The sequence below is a fragment of the Hyla sarda genome, chromosome 2, assembly GCF_029499605.1.
Source record: "Hyla sarda isolate aHylSar1 chromosome 2, aHylSar1.hap1, whole genome shotgun sequence".
Classification (NCBI taxonomy): Eukaryota; Metazoa; Chordata; class Amphibia; order Anura; family Hylidae; genus Hyla; species Hyla sarda.
This window is the reverse complement of record NC_079190.1, coordinates 141600094-141627497: the sequence shown is the minus strand read 5'-3', so window position 1 is coordinate 141627497 and position 27404 is coordinate 141600094. Positions and strand designations below refer to the sequence as shown.

At 45.0% G+C, this 27404-nt stretch overlaps 2 protein-coding genes across 2 annotated transcripts in view; one reads left to right on the top strand and one right to left on the bottom strand.

The window, feature by feature from the left end:
* Nucleotides 1–13681, bottom strand: part of BORA (BORA aurora kinase A activator) — a 39928-nt gene extending 26247 nt beyond the window's left edge. Inside the window, 2 exon segments of the mRNA XM_056555500.1 lie at nucleotides 11011–11196; nucleotides 13662–13681. Coding sequence (XP_056411475.1) covers nucleotides 11011–11196; nucleotides 13662–13679 — 204 coding nt within the window. The 5' untranslated portion in view covers nucleotides 13680–13681.
* A 159-nt stretch (nucleotides 13682–13840) lies between these two features.
* Nucleotides 13841–27007, top strand: MZT1 (mitotic spindle organizing protein 1). Its single transcript, XM_056555502.1, has 3 exons — nucleotides 13841–14251; nucleotides 19836–19981; nucleotides 26476–27007. The coding sequence occupies exons 1-3, from the start codon at nucleotides 14032–14034 to the stop codon at nucleotides 26497–26499; spliced, it is 390 nt and encodes a 129-aa protein (XP_056411477.1). The 5' UTR covers nucleotides 13841–14031; the 3' UTR covers nucleotides 26500–27007.
* The last annotated feature ends 397 nt before the right edge of the window (nucleotides 27008–27404 follow it).

Here is a 27404-nt window from a genome sequence, read left to right as displayed (position 1 = left end):
TGAAACCTCTGGAGGTCCGCATGTTGAAGGCCGCAGTGGTCTTCAACCTGCGGACCTCCGGAGGTTTCAAAACTACAACTCCCAGCAAGCCCGGACAGCCGATGGCTGCCCGGGCTTGCTGGGAGTTGTAGTTTTGAAACCTCTGGAGGTCCGCAGGTTGAAGACCACTGAGGGCGAATGATGAGAAGAGGATGATGAAGGGGGGGGGGGGGGTGTGGGGATGATGAAGGGGGGTGGGGATGATGAAGGGGGGGTGGGAGGGATGATTACAAGGGGATGATGAAGGGGGGATGTGTGGGATGATAAGGGGATGTGTGGGATGATGACAAGGGGATGATGAAGGGGGGATGTGTGGGATGATGACAAGGGGATGATGAAGGGGGGATGTGTGGGATAAGGGGATGTGTGGGATGATGACAAGGGGATGATGAAGGGGGGATGTGTGGGATGATGACAAGGGGATGATGAAGGGGGGATGTGTGGGATGATAAGGGGATGTGTGGGATGATGACAAGGGGATGATGACAAGGGGATGATGAAGGGGGGATGTGTGGGACGATGACAAGGGGATGATGAGGATGTTAATGACGGGTCTGGATGATGACAGGGGGGGATGAGGTATTTCCCACCCTAGGCTTATACTCGAGTCAATAACTTTTCCTGGGATTTTGGGTTGAAATTAGGGGTCTCGGCTTATACTCGGGTCGGCTTATACTCGAGTATATACGGTAGCTTTATTCTTTCATGAGTTATTTACAAGTTTCTCTTTGTTTACAGCCAGTGACATGTCGTCGAGGTTAACACGCGAGGAGCGGATAGAAATTGTGTTGATGTCTGGTGAACGCAGTAACCAGGTCATTGCAACAGATTTCAATGCAAGACACCCTACGAGACCACCCATCTCCCATGCTACAGTTAGCAAACTGCTTGCTAAGTTTTGTGAAACTGCTTCAGTGTTGGATTTGCCAAAATGTGGACGCATGAAATCTGTCACTAATGAAGAAACATCAGTGGCTGTCCTAGCTTCATTCAGCAAGAGCCCACAGCGTAGCACTCGCCGCATGTGACTGGAGAGTGGCATTAGTCAAACATCCCTTCGGCAGATATTAGCTACTCACAAATGGCACCCTTACAAACTCCAGCTACTGCAGCATCTCAACGAGGATGACCCAGATCGGCGCACTGAATTTGCAGAATGGGCAAAACAAAAATTGGAACAGGACCCTCAGTTTACGCAGAAGATTTTGTTCAGTGATGAGGCAAACTTTTATGTGAATGGTGAAGTTAACAAACAAAACCACCGCTATTGGTCTAACACTAACCCACATTGGATAGATCCCTCCAAGACTGTTGGAACACAAAAATTTATGGTATGGTGGGGTATATGGGGTACAAAGATAGTGGAGCCATTCTTCATCAATGGAAACCTCAAGGCCACTGGATATGCGAAATGGCTACATGATGATGTGTTTCCCTCTTTATGCACTGAAGCTGGCACGTTCCCTGAGTTTTTCCAGCAAGATGGTGCACCACCACATTATGGGTGTCAGGTCCGAGCATTCTAGATGAAACGTTTCCTGGAAAGTGGATTGGTCGTCGTTGGCCAGTTGAACGGCCCCCAAGACTTTTATCTTTATGGTAATCTGAAGGCAAGTGTCTATGCTGTGAAGATACAAGATGTGCAGCACTTGAAACTATGGATACTGGAAGCCTGTGCTAGCATTTCTCCTGCGGTGTTGCTATCAGTGTGTGAAGAGTGGGAGAAGAGGGTTGCATTGACAATCCAACACAATGGGCAGCACATTGCACACATTTTATAAGTGGTCAGAAACTTGTAAATAACTCATGAAAGAATAAACTTACGTTAAAACCAAGCACATCATTGTTTTTCTTGTGAAATTCCCAATAAGTTTGATGTGTCACATGACCCTCTTCCTATTGAACAAACAAAAGTTGGATTCAAAATGCCTTACTTCAAAATGGCCACCATCCGTCTTGAAAAGTTTCCCCCCCTCACATATACTAATGTGCCACAAACAGGAAGTTAATATCTCCAACCATTCCCATTTTATTAAGGTGTATCCATATAAATGGCCCACCCTGTATAGTGTCTGTACCTGTGTGTGATGGTTTTCTCACAATTCTTCTGTGATTTTCACCCCACAATTTATTTTTACCAGCATACAAAATGACTGTGATTTTTCCCAGGTTGCAATGCGGCCGAGACCTGACCTCACTAGTCAGCTGATGACACGGAGCCTGTCTGCTTCAATGGGTGGAGGGATCGCTTGGTGGGAGAGAGATCAATCTGCAACAGCTGTAGGCACCCTGATTGAAAACCACAGGTCTTTTTAATGGATGCAGCTCATTTATGTTTCAATGGGTGGGGTGGCTGATGTGTGGGAGGGAGGGAAATGGAATTATGGGATTTGTAGGCAAAAGAGGAAAACAAACAGGAAATACCAGTTCACAAAAAGCTAGCCACAGCTTTATGGTAATCTCAAAATATAGCCATTTACCCTCAAGACAAGCGCAGATCCTTCCTAAGCATGTCCATTACTGTCTGCCAGGTACGTACTAAAATCACCTAATGGTGGATAACCCCTTTAAAACCTCCATCTAAACTTAAACTCTAACCTCTTTACAGGGATTAAAACTAAATGGCTCATAGTGAGAAATCTAGTTGCTATCCAGCAATAGGACAGCAGTCACATGGTGTTCTAATGTTACAAGGGTCCTTCTACTGGGTAGGAACTAGCTGCTTCCATTTCAGTGGATACCACTGGTTATCACATGACCAAAGTATAGTAATGAATAGATGCAGCTGGGCTGTAACAGGGTGCTGATGGACCAGTGTTGGTGAGTGTGCATCATATGGGCACAAGAAAAAAATACCCCGCTTCTATATGTACTGCAAATTGAACCTTAGCTATAGTCTAATCCTGACGCTCATTTCTGGTCGGACTTAGGGTGCAGTCATGTTATGTTTTGGGCATATGGCTACCGTTTCTAGCAGGGACGTTTTAAAACCGTCCGCTGCTGTATCCCTGCCGCATGCTATTCATTTAAACCCTTAAGGACCAGGGGTTTTCCATTTTTTTTTTACACTTACATTTTTTCCTCCTTACCTTTAAAAAAAAAAAATTAAAAAAAAAATCATAACTTTTGCACCTAAAAATCCATATGATGGCTTATTTTATTGGGCCACCAATTCTACTTTGTAATGACATCAGTTATTTTACCAAAAAATCTACGACGAAACGGAAAAAATATATAATTGTGCGACAAAAGTGAAGAAAAACTGTTTTTTTTTTTTACATTTTTGGGGGATTCCGTTTCTACGCAGTACATTTTTTGGTAAAAATGATACCTTCTCTTTATTCTTTAGGTCCATACGATTAAAATGATACGCTACTTATATAGGTTTGATTATTTGTACTTCTGGAAAAAAAAAATCATAACTACATGCAGTAAAATTTATACGTTTAACCCCTTAAGGACCAGGCCATTTTATACCTTAAGGACCGGAGCGTTTTTTGCAATTCTGACCACTGTCACTTTAAACATTAATAACTCTGGAATACTTTTAGTTATCATTCTGATTCCGAGATTGTTTTTTCGTGACATATTCTACTTTAACTTAGTGGTAAAATTTTATGGTAACTTGCATCCTTTCTTGGTTAAAAATCCCAAAATTTGATGAAAAAAATTAAAATTTTGCATTTTTCTAACTTTGAAGCTCTCTGCTTGTAAGGAAAATGGATATTCAAAATATATTTTTTTTGGGTTCACATATGCAATATGTCTACTTTATGTTTGCATCATAAAATTTATGAGTTTTTACTTTTCGAAGACACCAGAGGGCTTCAAAGTTCAGTAGCAATTTTGAAATTTTTCACAAAATTTTCAAACTCACTATTTTTCAGGGACCAGTTCAGTTTTGAAGTGGATTTGAAGGGTCTTCATATTAGAAATACCCCATAAAAGACCCCATTATAAAAACTACACCCCCTAAAGTATTCAAAAAAACATTCCGTAAGTGTATTAACCCTTTAGGTGTTTCACAGGAATAGCAGCAAAGTGAAGGAGAAAATTCAAAATCTTCATTTTTTACACTCGCATGTTCTTGTATACCCAATTTTTGAATTTTTGCAAGGGATAAAAAGGAGAAAATTTTTACTTGTATTTGAAACCCAATTTCTCTCGAGTAAGCACATACCTCATATGTCTATGTTAATTGTTCGGCGGGCGCAGTAGAGGGCTCAGAAAAGAATGGAGCGACAAATGGTTTTTGGGGGGCATGCCGCATTTAGGAAGCCCCTATGGTGCCAGGACAGCAAAAAAAAAAAAAACACATGGCATACCATTTTGGAAACTAGACCCCTCAGGGAACGTAACAAGGGGTAAAGTGAACCTTAATACCCTACAGGTGATTCACGACTTTTGCATATGTAAAAAAAATATATATTTTTTTTTATCTAAAATGCTTGGTTTCCCAAAAATTTTACATTTTTAAAAAGGGTAATAGCAGAAAATACCCCCCAAAATTTGAAGCCCAATTTCTCCCGATACAGAAAACACCTCGCATGGGGGTGAAAAGTGCTCTGCTGGTGCACTACAGGTCTCAGAAGAGAAGGAGTCACATTTGGCTTTTTGAAAGCAAATTTTGCTCTGGGGGCATGCCGCATTTAGGAAGCCCCTATGGTGCCTGAACAGCAAAAAAAAAAACACATGGCATACCATTTTGGAAACTAGACCCCTCGGGGAACGTAACAAGGGGTAATGTGAACCTTAATACCCTACAGGTGTTTCACGACTTTTGCATATGTAAAAAAATATATATTTTTTTTACCTAAAATGCTTGGTTTCCCAAAATTTTTACAATTTTAAAAAGGGTAATAGCAGAAAATACCCCCCAAAATTTGAAGCCCAATTTCTCCCGAGTACGGCGATACCCCATATGTGGCCCTAAACTTTTTCCTTGAAATACGACAGGGCTCCAAAGTGAGAGCGCCATGCGCATTTGAGGCCTAAATTAAGGATTGCATAGGGGTGGACATAGGGGTATTCTACGCCAGTGATTCCCAAACAGGGTGCCTCCAGCTGTTGTAAAACTCCCAGCATGCCTGGACAGTCAACGGCTATCTGGCAATACTGGGAGTAGTTGTTTTGCAACAGCTGGAGGCTCCGTTTTGGAAACAGTGGCGTACCAGACGTTTTTCATTTTTATTGGGGAGGGGAGGGGGGCTGTGTAGGGGTATGTGTATATGTAGTGTTTTTTACTTTTTATTTTATTTTGTGTTAGTGTAGTGTTTTTAGGGTACAGTCACACGGGCGGGGGTTCACAGTAGTTTCTCGCTGGCAGTTTGAGCTACGGCAGAAAATTTGACGCAGCTCAAACTTGCAGCCGGATACTTACTGTAATCCTCCGCCCATGTGAGTGTACCCTGTACGTTCACATTGGGGGGGGGAACATCCAGCTGTTGCAAAACTACAACTCCCAGCATGTACGGTCTATCAGTGCATGCTGGGAGTTGTAGTTTTGCAACCGCTGGAGGCTCCGTTTTGGAAACGGTGGCGTACCAGACGTTTTTCATTTTTATTGGGGAGGGGAGGGGGGCTGTGTAGGGGTATGTGTATATGTAGTGTTTTTTACTTTTTATTTTATTGTGTGTTAGTGTAGTGTAGTGTTTTTAGGGTACAGTCACACGGGCGGGGGGTTCACAGTAGTTTCTCGCTGGCAGTTTGAGCTGCGGCAGAAATTTTGCCGCACCTCAAACTTGCAGCCGGATACTAACTGTAATCCTCCGCCCATGTGAGTGTACCCTGTACGTTCACATTGGGGGGGGGGGGGGAACATCCAGCTGTTGCAAAACTACAACTCCCAGCATGTACGGTCTATCAGTGCATGCTGGGAGTTGTAGTTTTGCAACAGCTGGAGGCACACTAGTTGTGAAACACCGAGTTTGGTAACAAACTCAGTGTTTTGCAACCAGTGTGCCTTCAGCTGTTGCAAAAGCTACAACCCCCAGCATGTACGGACAGCGGAAGGGCATGCTGGGTCTTGTAGTTATGCAACAGCTGGAGGCATACTACTTTGGCTGGGGATGCTGGGGATTGTAGTTATGCAACAGCTGGAGACACACTGGTTTACTACTTAACTCAGTGTGCCTTCAGCTGTTGCAAAACTACAACTCTCAGCAGTCACCGACAGCCAACGGGCATGCTGGGAGTTGTAGTTATGCAACCACCAGATGCACCACTACAACTCCCAGCATGCACTTTAGCTGATTGTGCAAGCTGGGAGTTGTAGTTACACAACAGCTGAAGGTACACTTTTCCATAGAAAGAATGTGCCTCCAGCTGTTGCAAAACTACAAGTCCCAGCATGCCCATAAGGGCATGCTGGGAGTTGTGGTGGTCTGCCTCCTGCTGTTGCATAACTACAGCTCCCAGCATGCCCTTTTTGCATGCTGGGAGCTGTTGCTAAGCAACAGCAGGAGGCTGTCACTCACCTCCAACGATCCTCGCCGCACAGGTCAGTCCCTCGTCGTCGCTGCCGCCGCAGCTGCTCCTGGGGCCCCGATCCCAACAGGGGCGCCGGGGATCGGGGTCCCCAGCACCCGGGGTGCACGTCCCGCACCCGCTCACGTCCTCCGGAAGAGGGGCGGAGCGGGTTGCGGGAGTGACACCCGCAGCAGGCGCCCTGATTGGTCGGCCGGTAATCCGGCCGACGAATCAGGGCGATCGTGAGGTGGCACCAGTGCCACCTCACCCCTGCTGGCTCTGGCTGATCGGGGCCGTCTCTGACGGCCCCGATCAGCCAATAATTCCGGGTCACCGGGTCACTGGAGACCCGATTGACCCGGAATCCGCCGCAGATCGCTGGACTGAATTGTCCAGCGATCTGCGGCCATCGCCGACATGGGGGGTCATAATGACCCCCCTGGGCGATATGCCCCGATGCCTGCTGAACGATTTCAGCAGGCATCGGGGACCGGCTCCGCTCCAGATGGTTGCGGGGGGCCGGTAAAACACATGACGTTCTCATACGTCATGTGTCCTTAAGGACTCGGAAATGGAGACGTATGAGAACGTCATGTGTCCTTAAGGGGTTAAAATTGTCCTCTTCTGACCCCTATAACTTTTTAATTTTTCCGCGTATGGGGCGGTATGAGGGCTCATTTTTTGCGCTGTTATCTGAAGTTTTTAGCGGTACCATTTTTGTATTGATCGGACTTTAATCAATTTTTATTCATTTTTCATGATATAAAAAGTGACCTAAAACACGCTATTTTTGGACTTTGTAATTTTTTTGCGCCATTGACTGTGCGGTTTAACTAACAATATATTTTTTTATAATTCGGACATTTCCGCACGCGGCGATACCACATGTTTATTTTTATTTACAGTTTTTTTTTTAAATGGGAAAAGGGGGGTGATTCAAACTTTTTAAGGAAGGGGTTAAATGATCTTTATTAACTTTTTTTTTGCAGTGTTATAGCTCCCATAGGGGGCTATAACACTGCACACACTGATCTTTTACATTGATCAATGGTTTCTCATAGGAACCATTGATCAATAGAATGAACAGAAAAGGTGAATGAACAGAAAAGGTGGTGGAGTCTGTCTGTATGTAAGAAGTGGTATGAAAGTCAGTGTGAACGATGCCATAGTGTGTGATGATTTTGAGGAGGTGGAATCATTGTGGGTAGAATTACAAAAGGAGGGAAATACTGAAAAAATTATATTTGGGGTAATCTACAGACCCCCTAATATCACTGAAGAGATAGAAGTTTGGCTTCATAAACAAATAGAGAGGGCCGCCCGGGCAGGTACAGTGGTAATAATGGGAGATTTTAACTATCTAGATATAGATTGGGGTCCGGGGTTGGCTAAAACTACAAAGGGGAGAAAATTCCTAAATTTATTGCAGGATAATTTTATGGGCCAGTTTGTGGAGGACCCAACAAGAAGTGATGCCTTGTTGGATCTGATCATTTCCAATAACGCAGAGCTGGTTGGTAATGTAACTGTGAGGGAAAACCTTGGTAATAGCGACCACAATATAGTTACTTTTGACTTAAAATGTAGAAAACAAAGACAGGCGGGGAAGGCAAAAACATATAACTTTAAAAAGGCAAATTTCCCTGGGCTGAGGGCTGCACTACAGGACATAGACTGGGGGGAGGTGTTCTCAAATACTGATACAGAAGGTAAATGGGACATCTTTAAATCAACTCTAAATAACTATACAGCTAAATATATACCAAAGGGGAACAAATATAAACGATTAAAACTAAATCCTACATGGCTGACACATGATGTTAAAAGAGCAATAAACAACAAAAAAATAGCCTTCAAAAAATACAAATCTGATGGGTCAGCTATAACATTTAAACAGTACAAAGAGCTTAATAAAATCTGTAAAAATGTAATAAAAACAGCAAAAATTCAAAACGAGAGAGACAGGTGGCCAAAGAAAGCAAAACTAATCCTAAATATTTTTTTAGATATATAAATGCAAAAAAACCAAGGACAGAGCATGTAGGACCCCTTAATAATGACAATGGGGAGGTTGTCACAGGCGATCAAGAGAAGGCGGAGCTACTGAATGGGTTCTTTAGTTCAGTATACACTATGGAAGAAGGAGCTGACATTGGCCAGGTCAGTGCTGGTAACACATCATGTAATGTACTGAACTGGCTTAATGTAGAGATGGTACAAGGTAAGTTAAGTGATATAAATGTAAGCAAATCCCCAGGACCGGATGGACTACACCCAAGAGTTCTTAGAGAGGTAAGTTCAGTAATATCTGTACCCCTGTTCATGATATTTAGAGATTCTCTGGTGTCTGGTATTGTGCCAAGGGACTGGCGCAAGGCGAATGTGGTGCCAATCTTCAAAAAGGGCTCTAGGTCTTTCCCAGGAAACTATAGACCGGTAAGTTTAACGTGCATTGTGGGTAAATTGTTTGAAGGACTTATAAGGGATTACATACAGGAATACATAGGGGATGATTGTATTATAAGTGATAGCCAGCATGGGTTTACTAAGGATAGAAGTTGTCAAACCAATCTAATTTGCTTTTATGAAGAGGTGAGTAGAAGCCTTGACAGAGGAATGGCTGTGGATATAGTGTTTCTGGATTTTGCTAAAGCATTTGATACTGTCCCTCATAGACGTCTGACAGGTAAGTTAAGGTCTTTGGGTTTGGAAATTTTAGTTTGTAACTGGATTGAACACTGGATCATGGATCGTACCCAGAGAGTGGTGGTCAATGATTCGTACTCTGATTGGTCCCCGGTTATTAGTGGTGTACCCCAAGGTTCAGTACTGGGCCCGCTGTTGTTTAATTTATTTATCAATGATATAGAGGTTGGTATTAACAGCTCTGTTTCTATCTTTGCAGATGACACCAAGCTTTGTAGCACGGTACAGTCTATAGAGGAGGTGTATAGATTACAAGATGACTTGGATAGACTAAGTGTCTGGGCATCCACTTGGCAAATGAGGTTCAATGTGGATAAATGTAAAGTTATGCATCTGGGTACTAATAACCTGCATGCATCGTATGTCTTAGGGGGGATTAAACTGGCAGAGTCACTGGTAGAGAAGGATCTGGGTGTACTTGTAGATCACAGACTACAGAATAGCATGCAATGTCAGGCTGCTGCTTCCAAAGCCGGCAGGATATTGTCATGTATCAAAAGAGGCATGGACTCAAGGGACAGGGACATAATACTCCCCCTTTATAAAGCATTGGTACGGCCTCACCTGGAATATGCTGTTCAGTTTTGGGCACCTGTCCATAAAAGGGACATTGCGGAGTTGGAAAGGGTGCAGAGACGCGCAACTAAACTAATATGGGGCATGGAACATCTTAGCTATGAGGAGCGATTAAAGGAGTTACAATTGTTTAGTCTTGAGAAGAGACGTTTAAGGGGGGGATATGATAAACGTATATAAGTATATAAATGGCCCATACAAAAAATATGGAGAAAAACGGTTCCAGGTTAAACCCCCCCAAAGGACGAGGGGGCACTCCCTCCGTCTGGAGAAGAAAAAGTTTAGTCTCAAGGGGCGACATGCCTTCTTTACCGTGAGGACTGTGAATTTATGGAACGGTCTACCTCAGGAACTGGTCACAGCAGGAACAATTAACAGCTTTAAAACAGGATTAGATACATTCATGGAACAAAATAACATTAATGCTTATGAAGGAATATAAAATCCCATCCCTTCCCCAATATCGCGCCACACCCCTACCCCTTAATTCCCTGGTTGAACTTGATGGACATATGTCTTTTTTCGACCATACTAACTATGTAACTATATGATTCTGCCACTTGACTGCTCATGCCTGGATCTCAGGCACTGAGCAGTCATTCGGCGATCGGACACCAGGAGGCAAGGTAGGGATCCTCCTGCTGTGTCACAGCTGTTCGGGATGCTGCAATTTCACCGTGGCCATCCCAAACAGCCCCCTGAGCTAACCGGCATAGTTTTACTTTCACTTTAGACACGGCATTCAACTTTCAACGCTGCATCTAAAGGTTTAATAGCGCGGCGATCAATGCCGCGTGCTATTAGCCACGGGGCCCGGCCGTTGTTAACGGGTCAACGGCCGGGCCCAACCCACTATGACACGGGCCACGCGTTATAGAAAGGGAAAGGACACAGGACGTACCGGTACGTCCTTGGTCGTTAACAGGTTAAATGAGCTGGCCGGAGTCAGATTTTTACTCATTGTTACACCGTATCAGTTTCATTGCCGGACTGAAAACCACAGCAGATCATGATTTTCAGTCTGGCAACAAAACCAGATATGATGCAAAAATGAGCTGACCGGAATTACAGTTTGACTCTGTCAAACTCATTTAAATGAATGGGACGCGGCGTGGGTCCCGCAGGGATAAGTCAGTGGCTGGTTTTAAAGTTTCCCTGACGAATGCCCAAAACATAGCGTGAATGTAGTGTTACATGCAGTCCTATCTATATACCACTTACTGCGGAAGACTTCGTAGGCTTGAACACTGTTGGGCTGGAGACAAATGGCTCATGTAAGCTGCAATAGTCATTTGGACTCTCAAAGGGATTGAGGACATGGACGCGGCCTGGAGTCTCCGGGGTCAGCTGAGCCCGCACATCACCCATCTCAAAAAAGGCACCGATACTATGAGCAGGAATGTGAACCTACAAGAGAAGGCAGAGAGCAGCCATTACCACACGTGAACCTACAAGAGAAGGCAGAGAGCAGCCATTACCACACGTGAACCTACAAGAGACGGCAGAGAGCAGCCATTACCACACGTGAACCTACAAGAGAAGGCAGAGAGCAGCCATTACCACACGTGAACCTACAAGAGAAGGCAGAGAGCAGCCATTACCACACGTGAACCTACAAGAGAAGGCAGAGAGCAGCCATTACCACACGTGAACCTACAAGAGAAGGCAGAGAGCAGCCATTACCACACGTGAACCTACAAGAGAAGGCAGAGAGCAGCCACTACCACACGTGAACCTACAGGAGAAGGCAGAGAGCAGCCATTACCACACGTGAACCTACAAGAGAAGGCAGAGAGCAGCCATTACCACACGTGAACCTACAAGAGATGGCAGAGAGCAGCCACTACCACACGTGAACCTACAGGAGAAGGCAGAGAGCAGCCACTACTACACGTGAACCTACAGGAGAAGGCAGAGAGCAGCCACTACTACACGTGAACCAACAAGAGAAGGCAGAGAGCAGCCACTACCACACGTGAACCTACAGGAGAAGGCAGAGAGCAGCCACTACCACACGTGAACCTACAGGAGACGGCAGAGAGCAGCCACTACCACACGTGAACCTACAAGAGAAGGCAGAGAGCAGCCATTACCACACGTGAACCTACAGGAGAAGGCAGAGAGCAGCCATTACCACACGTGAACCTACAAGAGAAGGCAGAGAGCAGCTATTACCACACGTGAACCTACAAGAGATGGCAGAGAGCAGCCACTACCACACGTGAACCTACAGGAGAAGGCAGAGAGCAGCCACTACTACACGTGAACCTACAGGAGAAGGCAGAGAGCAGCCACTACTACACGTGAACCAACAAGAGAAGGCAGAGAGCAGCCACTACCACACGTGAACCTACAAGAGATGGCAGAGAGCAGCCATTACCACACGTGAACCTACAGGAGAAGGCAGAGAGCAGCCATTACCACACGTGAACCTACAAGAGAAGGCAGAGAGCAGCCATTACCACACGTGAACCTACAAGAGAAGGCAGAGAGCAGCTATTACCACACGTGAACCTACAAGAGATGGCAGAGAGCAGCCATTACCACACGTGAACCTACAAGAGAAGGCAGAGAGCAGCCATTACCACACGTGAACCTACAAGAGAAGGCAGAGAGCAGCTATTACCACACGTGAACCTACAAGAGATGGCAGAGAGCAGCCATTACCACACGTGAACCTACAAGAGAAGGCAGAGAGCAGCCACTACCACACGTGAACCTACAGGAGAAGGCAGAGAGCAGCCACTACTACACGTCAATCTACAGGAGAAGGCAGAGAGCAGCCACTACTACACGTGAACCTACAGGAGAAGGCAGAGAGCAGCCACTACTACACGTGAACCTACAAGAGAAGGCAGAGAGCAGCCATTACCACACGTGAACCTACAGGAGAAGGCAGAGAGCAGCCACTACCACACGTGAACCTACAGGAGAAGGCAGAGAGCAGCCACTACCACACGTGAACCTACAAGAGATGGCAGAGAGCAGCCATTACCACACGTGAACCTACAGGAGAAGGCAGAGAGCAGCCATTACCACACATGAACCTACAGGAGAAGGCAGAGAGCAGCCACTACTACACGTGAACCTACAGAAGAAAAAAGGAAAAGTAGAGCAGCCATTATCACACAAGATCAGCAGGACTGATAACCTTGGGGAAAAAAAAAACAGGGGAAGAACAAGTGTAGAGTAAGGCTGCATTCACATCTCGTTTTGTACATACGGGCGCCGGATCCGGCTGGGGCAAACCGGCGCTCCCGTACTCCAGCCGGATCAGCCCGTGACTCCATTTACTTTAATGAGCCGACCGGAGTCAAACGGTGACTCCGCGGTCAGCTCAGTTTTGACCCGTATGCGGTTTCCTGACCGGACCTAAAACCGTAGTAGATCCGGTTTGCCCCAGCCGGATCCAGCACCTGTATGTACAAAACGAGATGTGAATGCAGCCCAAGACTGATGCAGCGGCCCGCAGCAACCAAATTGTTTATTTTTAAAAAAGATCTGTAAAAATTAAAGAAGCAATCTGATTGGTTGCCATGGGCAGCTGCACCACTCTACTCTACACAGGTTTTATTAAATCGCCCAAACAGTCACTGGTTTATGTATTGTATGAAAGGTTTTCTTCAGATGTGCCATGAGAAGAGAAGCATGTTAATGAGCATGCTGGGAGTTGTAGTTTTACACCATCTGGAGGTCTATAGTTTGGGGACCACACATGCAGGGTCACTCACTGCCCCCATTTTACCATGTTCAGAGTGGTCTTACATCCTGGTTGCCACCTAGAACCAGGCTCCATGTCCCTTCTCATTCATACCAATACACAGCACTATTGATCTCCAAGTCCCAGCACACAATAGCAGTGTTATTCCTACTTGTTTAGCCTGAACCATTACTATGTATGTTACGGGCTATCCTTCCGCCCTCCCCTTATACTGCTGGACATTACAGGCTCACTTCTATAGAATACAGTGCACGGGTATCCGCTCCCCGCAACACACCGTCCAGACCGAGCCTTTCACCGCCGTTTCCTCGTCCCTCCCGCTCCTCACCCCGCCGTCGCTCCTCTCAGCTCTTGCTCACACTCTCTACTACGGTTCCTCGTTTACAGCCAATCACAATCGCGATGTTGAAGTATCGACCAATCACAGAGCTCGGAAGGGGCGGAGTCTTGAAGGTAAGAGCGTTGACCAGTGAGCTGAGTTCCGCCGAGCAAATTCGAATGTAACCCCGCCCCCGGTCGCTATGGAAACACTAGAGTTAAAACGGGTTCTTCCTTCCTGGGAAGTTCTAAATGAGAATGTCAGCACTGGAGTCCTAGCCCCGCCCCCTGTGGGCGGTCCCTTAGCATCGGCGCGCTCACCCCATCGACCCCAACGTCTGACAGCACATCCGGTCACCGGGCGGCTAGTCACCATGGCGAGCGCTCCGGTCAGCGTCAGCGCTATGAGGGAGACGATGGACGGTGAGAGATGACATAGGATAGTGCTGGGAATGCAGCTTTACAGCGCATGGACTCCTTTCCTATACTCTGCTTATTTGTTAGGCTGTGTGAAAGGCTATAAGGGATTGTCCGTTTTGACAATTTATTTTTCATTTTTTTTATAATAGCTGGTACTATGATCAGGTGTCCTACTCCAGGGACCCCACAGGATCATGGATCTCTGGCAGGATTTATGGCAGTGCTGCAAAGCTGTAACTCACAATGCTTTGATAGCACAAACCTGGGGATGGACCCCAACAATCACAAGATAAAAAGAATGCTCCAGGTTTACCCTTTAAAGGGTAGGGTATAAATGCCTGATAGGGTATAAATGCCAAAGGATAGGGTATAAATGCCTGATCGCGGGAGTCATGCCACCTCCCGTAGGCTTGCAATGAGGGGCGGAGCATGACATCACACAGGGGTGGAGGGGTGATGTCACACGCCGCCGGCCTTGTGGTCGTCGGTAATCAGACCCGAAGCGAACACGCTCCGGGGACTGATTACAAACGGGGTGCCGCATGATCCCGGGGGTCCCCAGCGGCCGGACTCCCACGATCAGGCATCTTATCCCCTATCCTTTAGGGATAAGTCTAAATCCTTTGATAAATGTCCCCCAGTGTTCTGGACACTGAAGGGCCCCCTAGTGGTAAGGCTGCTTTCACACTATAAAAATTCATCCGTTACAAACGTCTGTCAGAAAACAAAGAAACACAGACATAGAAACATAGAATGTGTCGGCAGATAAGAACCATTTGGCCCATCTAGTCTGCCCAATAATCTGAATCCTATCAATAGTCCCTGGCCCTATCTTATATGAAGGATAGCCTTATGCTTATCCCATGCATGCTTAAACTCCTTCACTGTATTTGCAGCGACCACTTCTGCAGGAAGGCTATTCCATGCATCCACTACTCTCTCAGTAAAGTAATACTTCCTGATATTACTGCAGAAACCTTTGTCCCTCTAACTTAAAACTATGTCCTCTTGTGGTAGTTTTTTCTTCTTTTAAATATTCTCTCCTGCTTTACCGTGTTGATTCCCTTTATGTATTTAAAAGTCTCTATCATATCCCCTCTGTCTCTTCTTTCTTCTATACATGTTAAGGTCCTTTAACCTTTCCTGGTAAGTTTTATCCTGCAATCCATGTACTAGTTTAGTAGCTCTTCTCTGAACTCTCTCTAGAGTATCTATATCCTTCTGGACATACGGTCTCCAGTATTGCGCACAATACTCCAAGTGAGGTCTCACCAGTGTTCTGTACAGCGGCATGAGCACTTCTCTCTTTCTACTGCTTATACCTCTCCCTATACATCCAAGCATTCTGCTAGTGTTTCCTGCTGCTCTATTACATTGTCTGCCTACCTTTAAGTCTTCTGAAATAATTACTCCTAAATCCCTTTCCTCAGATACTGAGGTCAGGACTGTGTCAAATATTCTATTAGGGATGTACCGATACTGGTATTGGTATCGGGGCCGATACTAGCCATTTACATGGTATCGGGGACTCATTTAATGTCCCCGATACCATGTCCAATACCTGCTGCCGCTCTGCTGCCCCGTTCTCCGGTCCTCCCGTCTACTTCATAGTGTTCCATGGAGGAGCATGTGACACACGTCACTCCACCTACTCCCCTGCGCCCAGCGTAACGCTACGGAGGAAGCGGAGTGACGTATATGTCACATGCTCCTCCATAGGACACCATGATATGGAAGAACGGGGCAATGGAGCGGTAGCACCCGACGGAGGACAGCCGCAGGTGAGCTGTGTGCTTCTAATGTCTAAAGGGAGGGGGGCTCCTGCTGCTGTCTAAAGGGGGGGGGGCCTGCTGCGGCTGTCTAAAGGGGGGGGTCCCTGCTGCTGCTGTCTAAAGGGGGGGCGGCCTGCTGCTGTCTAAAGGGGGGGCGGCCTGCTGCTGCTGTCTAAGGGGGGGGGGCCTGCTGCTGTCTAAACGGGGGGGGGGCCCTTCTGCTTTTTTAACCGGGAAGGGGGGGGGGGGGCCCTGCTGCTGCTGTCTAAACGTGGGGGGGGGGGGGGGGGCTGCTGCTGTCTAAACGGGGAGGGGCCCCTGCTACTGTCTAAATGGGGGGGGGGGCCCTGCTGCTTTCTAAATGGGGGGGGGGGGGCCTGCTGCTTTCTAAATGGGGGGGGGGGGGCCTGCTGCTTTCTAAATGGGGGGGGGGGGGGGCCCTGCTGCTGTCTAAACGGGGGGGGGGGGGCCCTGCTGCTGTCTAAACGGGGGTGGGGCCCTGCTGCTGTCTAAACGGGGGTGGGGCCCTGCTGCTGTCTAAACGGGGGTGGGGCCCTGCTGCTGTCTAAACGGGGGTGGGGCCCTGCTGCTGTCTAAAAGGGGGTGGGGCCCTGCTGCTGCTGTCTAAACGGGGGTGGAGCCCTGCTGCTGCTGTCTAAACGGGGGTGGGGCCCTGCTGCTGTCTAAACGGGGGTGGAGCCCTGCTGCTGTCTAAATGGGGGGGGCTGCTGCTTTCTAAACGGGGGTGCCCCTGCTGCTGTCTACAAGGGGGGCCTGCAGTCTATAGGGGGGGGGGGGTTGCTGTCTAAACAAGGGGGTGCTGCTACTTATGACTGCCGGGGGGCTGCTGCTAATGTCTGCAAGGGGATACTACCTACTATTAAAGACAATCTTACAACAGAGTCACCTCCACTAACTTGAATTTATAGGTAGATGCAGGTGACCCGGTTTCTACCGCTGCTCACCATGTGTACATAGGTCTCACCGCCAATGCAAATTCCCTGTTCTGTCCAATGGAGAAGAGAGAAATTTTGGCTCATGCTACAGCACCCGCCTCCATTGTACACAACAAGGACCCACATATCATACGGTAAGCAGCGCCAGAAACTGGGTCACCCTGCTGTCAGATTCCCTTTAAAATAAAAGTACTCGTACTTTGTATCGGCGAGTACTAGAACTAAAGTATCGGTACTCGTACTCGGTCTTAAAAAAATGGTATCGGGACATCCCTATATTCTATATTCTGCCCGAGGGTTTTTATGCCCCAGGTGCATTATCTTGCACTTATCCACATTACATTTCAGAGTTCTGACCATTCTTCTAGTTTTCCTAAATCCATTTCCATTTGGCGTATCCCTCCAGGAATATCAGCCCTGTTACATATCTTTGTGTCATCAGCAAAAAGACATACCTTACCATCAAGACCTTCTGTAATATAACTAATGAAGGTATTTAACAAAATTGGTCCCAGTACAGATCCCTGAGGTATCCCACTGGTGACAAGACCCTTGTTAAACGGCCGTTAAACAATCCCATTCAAGTCTATGGGATTTTTTTATTACCCGTTATGAACCGTTATAGTCCGTCATGAATAACAGCTGTTATTTGTGACGGGAGAAATAATGCACTAATTTTTCTTCCGTCACAAGAAACGGGTAAATTAACGGCCGTTATTTTTAACATTGTAATCTATGTTAAAGGGACGAGCCTTTATGTCATCTGTTTCCACCTGGTTTATAATATCCGTTATTACTTCTGAGCATGCTCTGAAGAGGTGACCTCAGCAAACTCCTGCAGTGCTGAGGGAGGACTACTACTCCCATCATGGAACAGACTTGTTTCCATGATGTGAGTAGTAATTCCCTAGCTGCGGGAGTCTGCAGACAGCTGGGGAGGCTACATTAGTGTTTGTACTACTACCCCCATCATGGAACAGTCTGTTCCATGATGGGGGTTGTAGAATAGGGGCTGAGGGATTGATCGCACCAGGTCTCCCTTCTGAGACCCGATGCGATCTGACGTTAAAGGGGTATTCCGGGCAAAATCATCTTATCCTAGAATCATCATATATATATCTTGCCCCCACAGCGCTTTTAATATACATATGTCCCCCTGCTACTCCCAATGTTCATTTCTAAATCCCCCGCTGAGAGCGCTGATTGGCTCCTCAGTACCGACCATCCAGGGCTCCCTTCGGGGGAATCAAAAATGAAAGTTAAAACACACCTTACATTGCAGGGTTGCGGAGCTTACCGCCCGCTCCTCTGCTTAATATCCTCAGATCGCAGAAGTGAGACCCGGTGCGATCAATCCCTCAGCCCCTGTACTACAACCCCCATCATGGAACACTGTTCCATGATGATGGTGGTAGTAGTACAAACACTAATGTAGCCTCCCCAGCTGTCTGCAGACTCCCGCAGCCAGGGACTTACTACTCCCATAATGGAAACAAGTCTGTTCCATGATGGGAGTAGTAGTAGTCCCGGCTGTGGGAGTCTGTAGGCAGAAGTGTTCGGCCATACATGAGGGATAACGGGTCTTAAAGGGGTTGTTCGCTGCCCTGACTTTCGGAGCTCCGCTCACAGCGTCCGGAAGTTCATTACTCCGAACGCTGTGTGCGTGCTTCCGTGTTCGCGGCCGCTGGGCGTGACATCACGCCCGTCCCCTCAACGAAAGTCTATGGGAAGGGGGCGCGACCGCTGTCACGCCCCCTTCCCATAGACTTTGGTAGAGGGGGCGGGCGAGACGTCACAAGGGGGCGGGCAAGGGGCCGGCCGTGACGTCACGCCCGGCGGCCATGAACACGGAAGCACGCACACAGCGCACAACCCCAGCGCAAAATTAGGGCAGCACACAACCCCTTTAATGGATGAATATCTATTCATCCGTGAGCACCCGTTCATCCGTTATTATACATCCGTTTTCGTGCAGAAAACTCAGTGTGAAAGCAGCCTAAGAAGTATGGAGCGTTATTTCACCCAAAAATATACACCTTATTTTTTTTTCTTTTAACCTAGTGTATACATCAGCTATGTTTACATCAGCTTTAGGAGCTCTATTTACTGATTCTGCTCAAATGGCAGGACTTAAGCGTAGAAATAAATCCTGCATGTCAAGTTTTTTTGTCTGGTGAAATAATGCAAAATAATGGACATATGACAGAACCCCGACTGCCCCTATTCAAAGTGAGTGGGACCTGTTGGTGTCCCTTGGTGTCTGGTGTCACAGCCTCCATCCAAGCCCTGTTATCAGCGTGTATAACGGAGCTCCCTAATGCTGATGCAAACATAGCCTTACACATGTTTCCCAACCAGGGTGCCTCCAGCTGTTGCAAAACTACAACTCCCAGCATGCCAAAGGCTGTCCAGACATGCTGGGAACTGTAGTTTTGCAACAGTTTGAGACACTATTTGGAAAACATTGTGGTTTGCTGTCATAGACTTTGTCCTGTTTCATCAGCTCCGGTTTCTCCTTTGTCACTAACCAGTCCTTTCTGCGGATGAGCGGGACAAACCTCTACTAACCCTGGCCTTTGGAGAGTGACGCTGCAGGGTAGACCCAGAAGCTGAGCACTTTTACGGTTGTCCTGCTGCAATACAATTGCGGAGGCTATATCTGTAAGTCGGAACGCCACTGCAGCTCCACGAACTGACAATCCACAGGCACAATCCGGTTGTGGTGTCGGTACACCTAGGAATGTGTCACGCTACTCTAGTGTTCCGCAGCATGCCGGTTACAAAAACATACTGTATGAACAATGAGAAAAACATTAATCATCCCATAGCTAACATGATCATGTATGTGTTTTCTGACAGTGCTGCTAGAAATTTCCAGACTGCTGAACACAGGTTTGGACATGGAGACTTTGTCAATTTGTGTCAGACTGTGCGAGCAAGGAATCAATCCAGAGGCGTTGTCATCCGTTATCAAAGAGCTGCGTAGAGCGACCGAAGCGTTAAAGGCAAGTGACTTCTTATACAGAAGACAGTAAAGGTCTAAAATATAACTAATGTAAAAGCCACGAGTCACCTTAATGGTATAAATATAATCGCATCCCATCTCCAGGCGTTCTCTCCCATCCACAGGACAGGTGATCAGCTGATCGTGGACGTCAACCAGTATGTATCGCATGAATGCAGGAAAATTGTTCCCTCAAAAGCTCAATGTTTGGCAATGCTCAGAAGCACCATAGAGACAGAATGATGGAGCACTGAGCACTCAAAGGCAGTTCTCTCTGTGCATTAACCCCTTAAGGACGGAGGCTTTTCAGTTTTTGCATTTTTTGTTTTTTCCTCATCACCTTCTAAAAATAACAATTTCAATTTTGCACTTAAAAATTCATATGATGGCTTATTTTTTGCGCCACCAATTCTACTCTGTAATGACATCAGTCATTTTACCCCAAAATCTACGGCGAAACAGAAAAAAAAATCATTGTGCGACAAAATGGAAGAAAAACGCAATTTTGTAACTTTTGGGAGCTTCCTTTTCTAGGCAGTAAATTTTTTGGTAAAAATGACACCTTATCTTTATTCCGTAGGTCCATACGGTTAAAATGATACCCTACTTATATAGGTTTGATTTTGTCGTACTTCTAAAAAAAAATCATAACTACATGCAGGAAAATGTATACGTTTAAAATTGTCCTATTCTGACCCCTATAACTTATTTTATTTTTCCACGTATGGGACGGTATGAAGGCTCATTTTTTGCGCTGTGATTTGAAGTTTTTATCAGTACCATTTTTGTTTTGATCGGAATTTTTGATCGCTTTCTATAAATTTTTTATGGTATAAAGTGACCAAAAATACGCTATTTTGGACGTTGGAATTTTTTTGCGCGTACGCCATTGACCGTGCGGTTTAATTAACAAAATATTTTTTTAGTTTGAACATTTACGCACACGGCAACACCAACCTGCTGAGCACACATCATACCTCAGGAGACTCTTATGGACGTTTATAAATGTCCATATGCGTTATGGGGTTAAAGGGGTACTCCTGGGAGAAAAATAAATAAATATATATATATATATATATATATATATATATATATATATATATATATTATTTTTTTTTAAATCAACTGGTGCCAGAAAGTTAAACAGATTTGTAAATTACTTCTATTAAAAAATCATAATCCTGCCAGTACTTATAAGCTTCTGTATGCTCCACAGGAAGTTCTTTTTTGTTTTTGAATTTCCTTTCTGTCTGACCACAGTGCTCTCTGCTGACACCTCTGTCCATTTTAGGAACTATCCGGAGAAGGATAAAATCCTCATAGCATACCTATACTGCTCTGGACAGTTCCTAAAATTGACAGAGGTGCCAGCGGAGAGCCCTGTGACTGTGGTCAGGCAGAAAGGAAATAAAAAAATAAAAGAACTTCCTGTGGAGCATACAGAAGCTTATAAGTACTAGAGGGATTAAGATATTTTAACCCTTTAGGGACTCAGCCCATTTTTCCAATTCTGACCGCTGTCACTTTATATATTAATAACTTTGGGATGCTTTTACCTTTTATTCTGATTCAGACAATGTTTATTCGTGACATATTCTACTTTAACATAGTGGTAAATTTTCATCGTTACTTGCATCATTTCTTGGTGAAAAATCCCCAAATTTAATGAAAATTTAGCATTTTTTTTAACTTTGGAACTCTCTGCTTGTAAGGAAAATAGATATCCCAAATACATTATACATTGATTCACAAATACAATATGTCTACTTTATGTTGGCATCATAAAGTTTACATCATAAAGTTTACTTTTTGAAGACATTAGAGGGCTTCAAAGTATAGCAGCAATTTTCCAAATTTTCACCACAATTTCAAAATCTGAATTTTTCAGGGACCAGTTAAGTTTGAAGTGGATTTGAGGGGCCTTTCTGTGAGAAATACCCCATTATAGAAACTAAACCCCTCAAAGTATTCATTATGTGAATGTGATGTGTGGCCATCCCTATTCTGTTACCTCAAATGCGCACCCCACTCAGGTGGGGAGAGAGCGCTGCACATTTGAGGCAACTGCAAACCCCCAATGGGTTTGACTCTGTGTCCCATGACCCATTTTTTGGGCTGGAAAAAAAAAGATATTATCAGGGGTATTAGGAAATTAGTTTTTTGTTTGGGGGGGGGGGGGGGGGGGTGTTTGGTTTTGAAATTTGGAAGACCATGTACTCTGGACTGGTACATTGGAGTCGAATTCTGGGGAATTAAAATCAGGGAAAAGGATTAAAATGTAGTGCTCCATGGAAGTGTGATACTCCCTGAAGCAGTCTTTAATGCAGAGGCCCGGATGATCAGGGCAAGTGTCACACTGAGTGTTGGTGTCCTTCCGAATCCCCCTCCTGTGACACACTCTGCATTTTTTCTGGGATCGTCCCTTCTTTCCAGTGAGGGGGACCTCACCTGGAAAGTGTTGGCCGGGGACGAACCGGAGAACCAAAGTTCCAGAGGTGCTCTGACCTGCTCCTTGGCAGTCACCAAAGATGAGGGCCTTTAGAACTTCCTCATGGAACTCCAGGAATGTCCCTGTGTTGCCAGCATGCTGGGACAGTACAAAAGAGTTATACATGGCAACCTGTACCATGTACACTGCAACTTTTTTGTACCATGTCCGTGTTTTCCGCATGGCATTATACTGCTTGAGGACTTGATCAGAAAGATCAACTCCCCCCATATACTGATTGTAGTCCAGAATACAATCAGGCTTGAGGACCGGTCCCACGGTCCAAAATAAACTCTCACCTTCCTACGTTCCCCCGTTGCTCCGGTAACTGCCTCACGCTGAGGATGGGAACGTCACAGAGCCGTCAGCCTATCACTGGCCGCAGCGATGTCCCACCTTGGCCGGTCATAGGCTGAGCGCACCGTTATGTAAGGAGCCGGCCGGCTTCTTACGTGACAGTGCGCTCAGCCTATCGCAGGCCTAACATGGGAGTCAATGGGAACCGTAAAACAGTTTTTTACTTTGCACAGTTTTTTACTTGGAATTTCAATCAAACAAGTAAAACTTTATTCATAATGGAGTGAAAAGTTTAAAACATACTTTTTTTTTTTTTTTTTTTTTGTATGTCCGGTTGCATCCGCTTTTAATTTTTTTTAAACCGTATACAGGTTAAAATTTGTACACACGTTTTGATACAGTTTAGTCCGGTTTTGAGGAATCCGCTTTTCATTCAAAACTTGATACGGAAAGTGTATTTCAAAAACGTGATGTGAACCCAGCCTAAGCCTTATTATGAGGAAACAGGATTCAGAATTTATCAGTAAAACTATCAAACTATAGCAGTATGATATGCTGTGTGGCTCAGGTGACAAAACCCTATAATATGAAGGTGTGTTCACATATGTTCTGATGGCCACAAGGTATAATATACATTGATCAGCCAGAACATTATTCCTATTATCATGTAGATATGTTGCCATAATAGCTCCGAACCATCAATGAACTCTCCAAGATCTCTGAAGGAAAAGCACTCCAGACTTTTGTTGTCCTTAAATTAACCTAATGGTTCCAAAGTATCATCACTCCTCACTGAGAGAGCCGGGGTCCCAGTGTTCGGACCCCCACAATCGGCTACTTATCGCCAGAATTCTCCTTTAAACTTGTTTTTTCTAGCATACCCCACAAAAGCTCAATGAGATTAGGATCTCGGAAATTTGGAGAGTAAGTCAACACCTTCAATTTTTTTGTCATTTTTCTTGAATCATTCATAGAAACATAGATTGTTGGCAGAAAAAGACCATCTGGTCCATCTAGTCTGCCCTCATGTTATTTCGTTTATTTTTAGGTTTTAATTTTCAGGTTTTAATTTAGTTATTGTGGATTTACAACCAAATCTGCTGTAAGTTTGTTCCAGATATCTGCTATTCTTAAATATTTTCTCATGTTGCTTCTGATCTTTCCCCCATCTAAGCTCAGACTATGCCCTCTTGTTCTTCTGTTCAGGTCCTTATTATAACCCTCCCCTCCTATACCTTATTTAACCCTTTAACATACTTAAAGGTTTTAATCTTGCTCCCAACCCCCTTTCCCTTCTTTCCTCCTGACTATACAAATAGAGTTCCTTAAGTCTTTCTTGTTAAAGGGTTACTCCACTGCTCAGCGTTTGGAACAAAACGTTCCGAACACTTAGAGCCGATGCCGGGAGCTCATGACGTCATAGCCCCGCTTCTCATGATGGCGTCACGCCCCACCCCATCAATGCAAGTCTATGGGGGGGGGTGACAGCCGTCTTAACGCTGTTCCAAACGCTGAGCAGCGGAGTACCCCTTTAAGTTTTATACGAAAGACCTTCTATCACTTTTGTAGCCTGTCTTTGGACCTGTTCTATTTTTTCAATATATTTATGTAGTTGAGATCTCCAGAACTGGACAGAGTATTCCAGTTGTGGTCTCACTAGGATTCCCCTGTAACACTGGTCACTCACTTTTGAAAAAACATTTTTTTTCCCCTAAATCATTCTCTTCTGAAGTATTTGCCAACATAGAACTCCTAAAATATTACTGGATAGAGGTTTCTTCTGTCCAAGTGCATTTTGTTATATTTTCTAATCTATCAGCTCTTTGTGGGGAACCGTATCAAAGGCTTTGCTGAATGCAGATAGGAGATAATCCATGGCACCACCTTTTAGGGTACATTCAGACGGACTGATCCACAGCATATTTTATGCTGCGGATCCGCCACCAGAGGACCACTACAGGGTGCCTTTTAGATGTGCCTGCTTGGAGCGGCAATACTCCGCAACAAGCAGACACACTGCGATGTGCGGGTCGCCGCCCGCATGCGCAGTATACTCGCACATCACGGCTGCTCTCGGCCTAGCTTAGGGAGCAGGGGAAGTGGCTGCGATGTGGGCGAGTACACCGCACATGCGCGGCAACTCGCACATCGGGGCAGTGTGTCTGCTCATAGCAGTGTATTGCCGCTCCGAGCAGACATATCTAAAGGCACCTTGTTGGGATCCTTCAGTGGCGCATCTGCAGCATAAAATACGCTGTGGATCTGCTCGTCTGAATATACCCTTATCCAGGATTTGTGATACATATGCCACAGTTTCAGGATATTTCCCAGAGTTTCAATCTGGTGGACATGAGGAAGGCACTAGTTTTTGCCGAAACACATTGGGGGAGATTTAGCAAAGCCTGTGGAGAGGAAAAGTTGACCAATTGCCAATAACAACCAAACGGATTGCTTCTTTATTTTTAAAAAGGCCTCTGAAAAATAAAAGAAGCAATCTGATTGGTTGCTATGGGCAATTGGTCAACTTTTCCTTTCCACAGAATTTGATAAATTTCCCCCCACTGTCCTTTTGATACAAATAATAAAGCTGATTTTTCCTGTGCATCACTCGTGGTCATTCATATCCTGAATGTCCAGCAGCACCCCATTCAGACCCCATTTCTCTTTGGTTGCTACCCATTATCTTCTATAGGATTGGAGCAAAACCACACCATATCGGGAACACCTCACAAGAGCCACCATGTTTGAGATGCTCAGACAGAGTGGATTTGCTGTTATGTCCAACCAGTGTATATACAAATAATGCTTGCAGGTTACAGCTAGGTTGACATTTCTTTAGCTCTAGAGACACTAAAACATATTGACCTGTGTGTGAGCAAAGCCCTCTATCTCCACTCTTTAGAAAAGTATCTGTAGAGCAGGCCATACTGTAGGCAGCGCCAAGGTTTGATGGTAGTAAAATGAATCCTACTGTGTGAGAGATGATCCTCCAAGAAGGTTTCAGATCAGATCACAGGACTCCCCAAAATTAACGGTCATCAGGAATATGTCACTGAGCATGCCCACAACACCCTCTTCTATAGAGGTCATCTCCAGACTGCAGGTTGCTGTGGTCCATGTGGCTTCTGTAAAGCATATCTCTGAATGCTGTTAATAGAAGCTCAGGCAAAATTGTTGTCCCATATGTATAGGAAATTTGATTTTTGTACGCTATCATCAAAAAGTATAAGCAGATCAGAAAAAATGTGATCTGGTAATACCCTTTAGAAAATAGTAGATAGAAAATATAAAAAATTGTATTTCATTAGTTTAAAGGGGTACTCCACTTCCCCAGCGTTCTGAACATTTTGTTCCAAACGCTGGGTGCGGGCTGCAGGGGTTGTGACGTCACGGCCATGCCTCTTCATTGCAAGTCGATGTAAGGGGGAGTGGCAGCTGCCACGCCCCCTTCCTTCGACTTGCAATGAAGGGGCGTGACCGTGACGTCACGACCCCCGCACCCAGTGATACAAGTTTTTTTTTTCTAATATCAAGTTTTTCCAAGCCTTTTTCAGCTCAATAATCAATATAAAGCAAGGATGGTAAGATGTTTTTTCCATTAGTTAACTAAATATAACATTTGTTATTTTATGTCTTAATTTTGACATTACTGCCATTTTTATTGAAATTACTCATCAATATCTTTCTTCCTTCTTTGCATTCTTCATCAGGCTTCAGAAAATGCACCGAGCTAATCGTATGGGGTAAAGAAAAAATAAACATGATGACTTTTCTGAGTGGATGACATTATACAAGAAGTATATTCTGGATTTCCTCCTGTGTACGCTGCACTATGTTCAGTCTGTTTACATTGTTAGGCCTCAGTCTTCTTCCTGTTACACACTCGTATGATGTTTTATATTGTGAAGAAGCTTTCAGGAAAACTTTTTGTTGGCAGATATTTAGACTGAAGCATACTTCAGCTTTAGGTTGGGTTCACACTTAGTATTTTCGCTCAGTTGCAGTAGTAACATGAACAACTTAATTTCTTCCAATTGTTTCTTTAAGAAGTAAAATTGCTGCCATATGTGCGTCAAAATAAATTTTACATAATGGTTTTGACACAGCATTAAGTAAACCCCATCGTATGAACCCAGCCTAAAAATGGTGCTCTTAACTATAGTAATGATGTGTGTGAGCCTGGATCGTGTGCCACAATTGCGTTAAATTATTGTTTCAACTTATGATTTAAAAAAATCCAAACATATGTGCCTGTATATAGGATTTGTGTAATAAATGTTTTTGATGCATAAAATTTCAGTTTTTCATACACGAAGTGTAAATGTTTTTTAAATAATAATATACCATTATAGGACTGGAGTATAAAGTAAATAATTTACACAGGAAAAAAAGGTACATCATGAGTCAGGTGAGGGGAATATGGGGGTAGGTCTGCGTCATAACCGGCAGAGATGCCCACTGACATCCGTCAGTAATGACAGACATCTGAGATCATTCCGAAGGCTGTCATTTAACTGGTTAAATGCCGTGATCAATACTGAGATCTGCATTTGGAAATTAAATGCTGGTAATTCCTTTTGTCACTCCCCCTTTCCCACTTTTCAAATAAACCACTGTAATAAAGTAAAAAGATATAAAT

Bases quoted from the DNA above. Each gene is read 5' to 3' on its own strand.
- MZT1 (XM_056555502.1), top strand. From the start codon at position 14,032: ATGGAAACACTAGAGTTAAAACGGGTTCTTCCTTCCTGGGAAGTTCTA. The intron at 14,252-19,835 runs GTGAGAGATGAC...GTTTTCTGACAG, and splicing joins TATGAGGGAGACGATGGACG to TGCTGCTAGAAATTTCCAGA. The intron at 19,982-26,475 runs GCAAGTGACTTC...ATTCTTCATCAG, and splicing joins GAGCGACCGAAGCGTTAAAG to GCTTCAGAAAATGCACCGAG.